The following is a 9,793-nucleotide window of genomic DNA, read 5'->3' as shown; positions in this document are numbered from 1 at the left end:
CCCAGGAAGCTCTGCCTCGACCTACTCATCCTCCCCACCACTCCAAGCAACACCAGGAGCCCTGCAGTGACGCCATCGCCGCCATCTTCACCGACGGGCATCGAAGATCGCCGGCCCGATTCTCCGTCTCCAGGTCGCCCCCGAGCCCACTGAGACGCGCTCTGCAACCACAGTGAGCTCATGGACCGATTCCCCCTCCTCTCCTGCTCGCATTCTTGCTCTAGCCCCGTTCCCCACCTTCGCTGAAGCTCGCCGCCGCCACGGCCGACGAGCTCCATGCTCCTGAGCTCGTCCGCTCGCCCGAGCATCACCAGCGTGCTCGCCGCGCTCCTGTGAACCTGCAGCACCCACGGGTTCTCCCTGTTGTGCACCGTAGCACCGTTTCCGCCAACGCCCGAGGTCCGGCAGCCGCTGAGCTCGACGCCGGCGAGGATTACGGCCACCCCAGCTCGCCCCGGTTGCACTGTTGGATGCGCGGGATCGCCAGCTTCCCGTAGAGCCCAGCGGCGCCTCGAATGGCTCCCTGTATCACAATTCCGAGCCGCCCCGCCGCTACTGTCGTCGCCGGCGACATGTCGCCGGCAGGTTTGACCTGATCGGCCCAGGGGTTGACCCCCCCTGACGTGTGCGCCCAGGCGCCTGCCTAATTAGTGTTAGGTTAGTTAGTGTTAATTAACTTAGTTAATTAGGTGAGCCACTGACATGCGGGCCCCGCCCGGCTAACTAAGTTAGCTAGGGCTAATCATATTTAGGTTAGTCGCTGACCAGTGGGCCCAATCCAGTTAGTTAGGGCTAATTAACTTGGTTAGTTGACTGGGTCACTGACCAGTGGGTCCCACTGGTCAGGTTTGACCTGGTCGACGCCTTTGACCTGCTGACGTCACCCCGGCGTCATGCTGACGCAGTATATGCTTCTGGGATTTTAAATAAGTCAGAAATGATTTATTTATTTTCAGAATATGCCCTAAACTTCAATAAATCATAGAAATTCAACCGTAAATCCAAATTAAATAATTTATATATGAAAAATTATTAGAAAAATTCAAGGAATCCATCTGTACCATTTTCATGCATGTTAGAACAACTTATAACTGCTATTTAGCACAAATCAATTAATGGCATTTGAATAATCACATATGGAGTTTGAATTTGAATCTTGTATTCAAACCAACTTCATTTAATCTGTTGCTAGTTGCATTAGCTCAAAACACATTCATATTGCCATGTCATGAGCATGCATCATTTTGTGCATTGCATTGATTGTATCTCTTCTTTGTTGCCGGTATCTGTTCCCTCCCGATAGACGATGTTCCGACGTTGTGATCGTTGACACTGATGAAGACTCAATGTTATCTTCAGAAGTGCCAGGCAAGCAAAACCCCCTTGTTCATTCCGATACAATCCTACTCTCTCGCTCCTGCTCCCTTTTACTGCATTAGGACAACATCGATTCATCTGTTACTTGCTGCGGTAGCTGAACCCCTTTATCCTTTGCATGACCTGTCATTGCCACAGTAAATAGATGAAACCCACTAGCATGAGTAGGAGTTGTTTGAGCCCTGTTGTGCCTACTCATTCATGCTTGCTTGTCATGCCTGCTACTGCTTAGAGTTGAGTCAGGTCTGATTCATCGGGGATGAATCAGAGGTGTGTGAACATGTCCTACTTTGTGAGCTAAGTGTGTGAACACGATTTGCTAAAAGGTATCGGTGAGAGGCCATGTAGGAGTACATGGTGGGTTGTCTCATTGAAGCCGTCCTCAGGAACTGAGTTCTGTGTTTGTGATCCATGATTCAGCTACTACCATACATTGGACCCTGAAATATGACCCTGCTCGACTTCTTATTCACCCTAGTCCTCTGTCCAGGAGTTGCAAGTAGTTTCTGGTGTTTGTAGCTTACTGGAGGCCGTGGACAGCGCTGACCGTAGGGGTGGGCTGTGATGCGGTAGGTACATCGCACGGTGTACCGGATGCCCGTTTGGTATCTCGGGAACCCTGTTCACATCGTTTGGGGCTGTGAGCGAAACTCCGGTCGGATCTCCTCATGAATGGAACCCGAATAGGCGATAAACCTGGACTAGAGACTTAGGTGTTTAGGTAGGTCGTGGTCTACACCCACGTCGGCTTTCGCTTGAAGTCTGCCGAGCACATGTCGTGTGCAGACGCTAAGTGGTGGAAACATGTATGAAGAAGTACACCCCTGCAGGGTTAATATCATCTATTCGAATAGCCGTGTCCGCGGTAAAGGACTTCTGGGTTGCTTATATCAGTTCATAGACAAGTGAAAGTGGATACTCTAAAATACGCAAGATAAGCGTGAGTGCTATGGATGGCGTTCTCGTAGGGAGACAGGAGCGGATCCATAGTGGTGTATTGATATGGTGAATATGTGGACTCGTGTGCGCCACCTCAAAAGAGTTACTCGCAGTCGTAGTTCAGGATAGCCACCGAGTCAAAGCTGGCTTGCTGCAGTTAAACCCCACCACCCCTTTGTTGATAATGATGCATATGTAGTTAGTTCTGATGTAAGTCTTGCTGGGTACATTTGTACTCACGTTTGCCTATTTTATGTTTTTGCAGAGAGACTTCAGTCTCGCTAGTAGTACCACGTGGACTTCGACGTTTAGCTTGTTACCTCAGCTACGATCTTGTGCCCTCGGCAGGATCTGATAGATAGTCAGGCTTCTCGGCCTTTTTCATTTATAGATGTCTGTACTCAGACATGATAGCTTCCGCTTGTGCTTTGACTTGTATGCTCTGATTGTTGGGTCATGAGACCCATGTTTGTAATATCTCGCTCCTCGGAGCCTATTGAATAAATTACTTGAGTCGTAGAGTCATGTTGTGATGCCATGTTGTATTTGCACATATCGAGCATATTGTGTGTATGTTATTGAAATGCTTGGTATGTGTGGGATCTGACCATCTAGTTGTTTATCTTTAGTAGCCTCTCTTACGGGGAAATGTCTCCTAGTGTTTCCACCAAGCCATGGTAGCTTGCTACTGCTCCGGAACACTTAGGCTGGCCGGCATGTGTCCTTCTTCGTTCCTGTGTCTGTCCCTTCGGGGAAATGTCACGCGATGAATACCGGAGTCCTATTAGCCCGCTACAGCCCGGTTCACCGGAGTCCTGCTAGCCCAGTGCTACAGCCTGGATTCACTCGCTGATGACCGACACGTTCGATGCTGGGTCATGGATGCTTGTCCCTGTAAGTCTGTGCCACTCTGGGTTTACGACTAGCCATGTCAGCCCGGGCTCCTTATCATATGGATGCTAGCGACACTGTCATATACGTGTGCCAAAAGGCGCAAACGGTCCCGGGCAAAGGTAAGGCGACACCCGTGGGAATACCGTGCATGAGGCCGTAAAGTGATATGAGGTGTTACATGCTAGATCAATGTGGCATTGAGTCGGGGTCCTGACAGGTAGCATCCTCGACCGTGCCGCACAGGGGACAAATCCCATCTCCTGGTCCATTGCGTTTGAGGACCTCTACCCTAGAGGGAAGGCGTTCCCGGATTCACTGCCACGGAAATATCCGGATCTTCAGAGGGAGGTGAATGTCCCAGATCAGACTAAAAGGCTCAGGTGCCGACGAGGGAGCGATGGCCGCGTATACCATTTACACCAGAAAATAGCCCCGAACTGGCCCTTCCTCGCCGGGTTCTCCATTACCGGCGCCCTCATCACCTGGCCCACCGGTGGCTTGATCGAGTCACCGAGGACGACCTCAGGAGCTCCAGGTTCACCCAGGAGCGCAAGCTCCCATCGACCACCAAGAGCTGAAGCCCGTCGATCTGTCATTCAATGATATTTTCTGCGCTAATACTAGGATCCGAGATACAAAACTTGAAAGCGACACGAGCGGACATGGCTCTCGCGAGCCCGCCTGCGCCGGCGGCGCCGCCGCCCTGATCTCCCTTCTCTGGCCTCCCCTGCAACTGCCCAGTCCAGATCCAGCATCCTCTCGACGCACTCTTGCAGCCTACGTGCTTCTCCCCGCGGGGTGACGCCATGGGTGCTCATCCACGACCTCGACCCGCGCCTGCGTTGGCCGCGACGGCAGCGGCCACTCCGGCCGTGCCGAGCGCCGGCTCCTCGCCGCACGCTGCTCCAGTTCCCGCGACCGCCCTCGCCTCTCGCCGCCCCGACCCACGACCTCGCCCCGCATCCGCGTCGGTCGCGATGGCGGCGGCCACTCCTGCCGTGCTGAGCGTCGGCTGTCCGCCGCCTCCCGCTCCAGCTCCCACGTCAACTCTCGCCGCGGCCGCCCTCGCCTCCCGCCGCGCCGAACCAGCCGTCCAAGGGCGAAGGGTGGCCCGTACGCTCCTCAGGGAGGAGGCGACGACATCTTCGGCTTCGACAGAGCCCTCCGCTCCCGCTACAGCCGGTGCGGCCTCCGTCCTACCACCGTCGTCTCCAGCAGCGCTCATCATCGACTCGTCCCCGACAGCACCCGTCGACGTGTCCCCGGCTGACTTAGACATGGGGCGGCATGTGTCGCCAGCTCCGGCATTGCCCCCTTGTCCCATTTCGGCTTGGCTCTTTGGTAGGTGTTGCAGATGTCTTGCTCCTGGTCATCGAACGGCTGATTGCAGAGATCCCTTGAGGTGCTCCCACTGCTTGGAGAACAGCCACTGGGCGCGTGGGTGTCGCAATGCTTGGCGTCCATTCAGCTCACTTGCATGCCTTGCCATGCCGCCACGGTCTCGCCTCGACACCGAGCATTACCGAGCTCCAACTCCTTGTGATGGTCCGATGGTATCCCAGCTCCCCTCCAAGGTGCTTCACCGAAGGTCCTGGGCATCGGTCGTTTCTGCTCACGCTGAGTCGGCAACCCAATCTGAAGTACTGCTCCAGTCCACTCTAGCAGCCCAGGCTAAGCTCCTGGTGCACGTTGGGAGCTTTCTGGAGCGAGCGGAGGCTGCTCTGGGAAAGCTCTCTCTTGTGCCGGCTGTGTTGCAATCCGCTCCTACGTCACATCCTCCTAGTGAGGTTGATGTTGCTGGCTCAGTGGAGTACAGGGTTGAGGAGCTCTATGGTTGTTTCTCCCCTAGAGGTATGAGTGCTGTGCTGCTCATGTTTTGCTTCATTCCTCTTGCTCATGTTCTTGCTTCATCCGGTTCTGCTGATGTTTTGCTTGATTCGATCTGCTCATATTTTGCTACATCCGTGCTGCAGCTGTTCGATTAGTTGCAGCCTAAGCTTCTGCGAAGGGAGGGGACCAATGGCGCCTGTGGTGACCGCTGCACTAGGCGCGTTGGGTCCCCTGCTGTCAAAGCTCGCAGATCTGCTTGCCAAAGAGTGTGGCCGGCTGAAAGGTGTGCGCCGCGAGATACGCTCCCTCCGGTCTGAGCTCTTCAGCATGCATGGCGCGCTTAAAAAGTATGCCCAGCTAGAGGATCCTGATGATCAGGTGAAGGAATGGATGTCGCTGGTGAGGGAGCTGGCCTATGATACCGAGGATTGCTTCGACAAGTTCATCCGCAAGCTTGGCGATGGTGGGGTTCATGACGCCGGCTTCAAGGATTTCTTTCGCAAGACGGCTCGCCGTTTGGAAACGCTTGGAGCTCGGCATGGAATTGCCAACCAAATCAATGACCTTAAGCTTCGTATCAAGGAGGTGAAAGAGCTCAAGACTAGCTACAAGCTCGATGATGTTGCTGGTAGCACCTCTGGCAATGCAGCCGTGGATCCTCGGCTGGCTGCTCTTTTTGCTGAGGAGGCACACCTTGTGGGTATTGATGGTCCAAGAGATGATCTTGCCAAGTGGGTTATGGAAGATGGAAACAAGCATGGTCGCAAGGTGTTATCTATTGTTGGGTTTGGTGGATTAGGAAAGACAACGCTGGCAAATGAGATCTGTCGCAAGATTCAAGGGCATTTTGATTGTCATGCTTTTGTGTCGGTCTCCCAAAAGCCAGATACAATAAAAATTATCAAGGATGTGATCTCCCAAGTGTCCTACAGCGATGAATTCAAGAAAGATATGGAGATTTGGGACGAAAAGAAATCCATTTCAAAGCTAAGAGAACTTCTACAAGAAAAAAAGGTAATTTCTCTGATTTTTGTTTCCATAAACATGTCTCGTTGTAAGCAGTCATTATTTTAACCTCTTATTTCTGCATCTACTTCTATTTTTTTTTCAAGAACTAAAATACTATGCAGTTATGAAATATAATGGTACAATTTTGATTCCAGAACTTCGCGAAAATGCTTGGCAGAAGAAAATAACTAAAATCATTGCTCAAGTTTGAAAAAACAATTCAGTTACAATTTAGAGGCACACACATAAGAATATGTGCCTGTGCTTAGAGTTAACAGAGGCATGAGGTCAATGCTATCTCCACAAATTGAAGCTCCCACTGGGGCGCTCTTGCGTGTAAGTAAATCACTGGTGGTTGAAGTCATACCTTACACCTTGACTGTCCAGTAGTAAGAGTTTGCAACATTAGTTTGCTTGTCTGCACTAATAATCTATCGACACGAACATTCAAGAAAATATTGATGTAAAGGATTATGATTTCATTGAAATACCCGTACTTTACTATAGTTTGAGTACCTGAAGAATATGTAATATATCATTATTGATTGATGCTATTTGTTGACATCTATCAGGTATCTTGTTATCATTGATGATATATGGTCTATAGTGGCATGGAATGCTATCAATTGTGCATTTCCAGAGAACAGCTGTTCTAGCAGAATTGTAGCTACTACACGCATAATGGAAGTAGCTAGCTCTTGTTGTCCAGGTCCTGATGACCAGATCTATGAAATGAAACCTCTAAGTGACCCTCACTCTGAAAGACTATTTTTTAGAAGAATCTTTGGATCAGAGAATTGCTGCCCTCACATGTTTATTGAAGTTTCGAAAGCTATCTTGAAAAAGTGTGGAGGCCTACCATTGGCAATTATCAGTATATCTGGTCTACTAGCTAACAGACCACGTGTCAAAGAAGAGTGGGAGAAGGTGAAAAGATCAATTGGTTCTGACTTGAACAGAAACCAGAGTCTAGAGGGAATGAAAAACATACTGTCCTTGAGCTATAATGATCTTCCACCACACCTCAAGACTGTCTTGTTGCACTTAAGTAATTTCCCTGAGGATTATGTGATTGACAGAGAAAGGTTGGTGAGGCAATGGATTGCGGAAGGCTTTATTTCTGAAGAGTGTGGGAGGAGCTGTCAAGAGGTTGCAGAAAGTTATTTTTACGAGCTTATCAATAAAAACCTGGTCCAACCAGTGGGCATTGGTTATGATGGGATGGTTCGTGCCTGTCGAGTTCATGACATGATGCTTGAACTTATCATTTCAAAATCCATTGAAGAAAATATCATCACTGTGGTCAATGGCAGCCAAACTATTTGGGAAAATTCTCAGTGTTTTATTCGACGATTATCGATCCAGGACATTATTGACCAGGAGCTTGCATCTGTATTGGCAAAGAAAGATCTAAGCCATGTCCGATCTCTTATAATACCATCATCAGGTTGCATCAAGCACTTGCCCAGTCTTACTAAGTTTGAAACTTTACGTGTACTAGATTTTAAAAATTGTAAGGGCCTGGAGGAGTATGATATGAATGGTATGGAAAACCTTTTCCAGCTAAAGTACCTAAGCTTTAGTGGAACAGGCATATCAGAGCTACCATCTGGAATTGTGACGCTACATGATCTAGAGACGCTAGATTTAAGGGGTGCAAAATTCAAAGACTTGCCGGCTAGAATTGTTCAGCTCACTAAACTACAACATCTACTCCATGGCAATCATTTATGGAAGATACCAATCGGGATTGGGAATATGACAAACTTAAGGGAGATCACAGGCTTTGATATTACCATGAGTTCAGTAGGTGCAGTAGAGGAGCTAGGGAGCCTGATCAATTTGAAGGTACTCCATGCATGGTTCAGGGTGCAAGGTGCAGAATCTCAAGACTACAAGAGTCATGAAGAGATGTTTCATTCCTCACTATGCAAGCTTGGTAGCTACAAACTCCAGTCCGTGCATATATATGGTGGCACTCCATATCTATTTGAGTTATTAGATTCCTGGTCTCCTCTTCCATCTTGCCTCCAAAGATTTGAGATGGGCACCACCGAGTACTTTTTATCAAAACTGCCAAAGTGGATTGCTCCAGCACTCACCAGTCTTGCATACCTAGACATTAATTTAAGTGTAATAACAGAGGAGGTTCTTGGCATACTTGGAGAGCTGCCTGCATTACTTTCTCTGAAACTTTATACCGGCACGGTCCATAAAGACAGGCTTGTTTTGCCAGGCAGAGGATTCCGATGTTTGAAGGAGTTCGTTTGTGAACCTTTTGGTGATGGTGCGGGGAACCTTCTGTTTGAGGAAGGGGCATTGCCAAAGCTTGAGAAGCTTGAGCTGTCTTTTTATGTATCAATGGCAAAGGCCTATGGGTTCTGCTTAGGTCTTGAACACCTGCCTTATCTGAAAGATGTACGAGTTAGTCTTCGGAAGCGGGATGCCACACCTTCTGAAGTTGAGGCTGCAGAAGTTGCCATAAGGAAGGAAGCAAATCTCCATCCCAACCATCCCAGGTTTATTGTTGCATGAAGAAATGAAGGAATAACAGGAGGTATTGCTACTTTTACTATTACGAAATTCAAATAGTTCATGCTGTCTGCAATCAGGTCTATTGGTTTTCTTCTTGAATATATGTATTTTCCCCAAATCTTCAACAAGCTTCCTAACAGGCCCATATTCTTGTTTTCTGTCTAGGGAAACTGTTCAACTTAATTACAAGTGCGGGTGGCTGGACTGGAATGGAGTCCCGAAGTTGTCTGAAGCTCTAATAAAAATGGCCATCGTTGCCATTAGACTCGTGATTTTTTTTAATTTTTTTTTTGCAAGGAAGACTCGTGATTTTCGTTCTTGCTTTGCGTGTGAACTTGGAATAAGACTGTTTCTTCATGTACACCAGTACTACTTGATTGTAACTTAAATATTCAGAGAAAAGTTGGTTCACTCAAGACGTTAACTAACCTGGTGATATGCAAATCAGGAAATGCTTCCGTTGATTCAACCAGCAGCCAGAGTTAAATGCTCAAATTCAATCATGGTTTAGTTAGTTGCAAAATGGAAACCTTAATCGTAAACTCTCACAGTATTCACCAGAACAGCGCCGCCGACGCGCTCCATCCAGCCGACCTGCCTGTGGTAAGTGGCAGTCTGTTTCCCCCATTCCCTCAGCTCAGTTCCTCGGTTTCCCCCATTCCATTACAGCAAGGTGGAGTAATTGATATTTGATGTGATGCCTGTTGTGTTGTGCACGGATCTGAACCTCTTTGGCAAAAAATGTTTGATCCCAGTGACACTGAATATATACATGGTACTCCTATAGGCCATGAGCACTGAACCTTTATTCCACTGAAACCACAATGGCAATGTCAGTACAGTGCAGAAACTGAACCTTTAATCCCAGTTCAGTTGTGTGAGCCTCTTATGTGAATTTTTTTAACAGTGTTTCTGAACACAATCTGTACAACACGAAATTCCTGGCTATCTCACACGGACAATCTTTGTAATTTTTGCATGTACAATGCTGTAAAATAATTGAGATGTAATGAAGCAAGTCTATGTAGACTTTTTGGTGTGTGAATATATTGACTGGATGGTGTGATTCCAGTGTGAGATGACAAATACCAACTGGCTGAGATGAGAAGATGAAAGCATTGTATCAACTGTTAGAATTTTGAGATGACTCCTTACTGTACTTTTTAATATTACTCCTTGCTGTGCATTCAGCCTCATAATTCAGAGGGGT

At 48.3% G+C, this 9,793-nt stretch overlaps 1 protein-coding gene across 2 annotated transcripts; it reads left to right on the top strand.

The window, feature by feature from the left end:
* The first annotated feature begins 5,229 nt into the window (after positions 1-5,229).
* LOC119359976 (disease resistance protein RGA5-like) lies at positions 5,230-8,885 on the top strand. Of its 2 annotated transcripts, XM_037625901.1 has the most exons (3): positions 5,923-6,054; positions 6,621-8,605; positions 8,749-8,885. In XM_037625901.1, exon 2 carries the CDS (start codon positions 6,730-6,732, stop codon positions 8,581-8,583), a length of 1,854 nt encoding a protein of 617 aa, XP_037481798.1. In that variant the 5' UTR covers positions 5,923-6,054; positions 6,621-6,729; the 3' UTR covers positions 8,584-8,605; positions 8,749-8,885. The 2 variants fall into 2 exon arrangements, with proteins under 2 accessions (XP_037481799.1, XP_037481798.1); XM_037625902.1 differs by lacking the exon at positions 8,749-8,885 and having other exon boundaries at positions 5,230-6,054; positions 6,621-6,763.
* Positions 8,886-9,793: the final 908 nt, after the last annotated feature.

The sequence above is a fragment of the Triticum dicoccoides genome, chromosome 1A, assembly GCF_002162155.2.
Source record: "Triticum dicoccoides isolate Atlit2015 ecotype Zavitan chromosome 1A, WEW_v2.0, whole genome shotgun sequence".
Lineage (NCBI taxonomy): Eukaryota > Viridiplantae > Streptophyta > Magnoliopsida > Poales > Poaceae > Triticum > Triticum dicoccoides.
This window is presented reverse-complemented; position numbering and strand designations above follow the sequence as displayed.

Coding starts and splice junctions, on each gene's coding strand:
- LOC119359976 (XM_037625901.1), top strand. CDS start 6,730: ATGGAAGTAGCTAGCTCTTGTTGTCCAGGTCCTGATGACCAGATCTAT.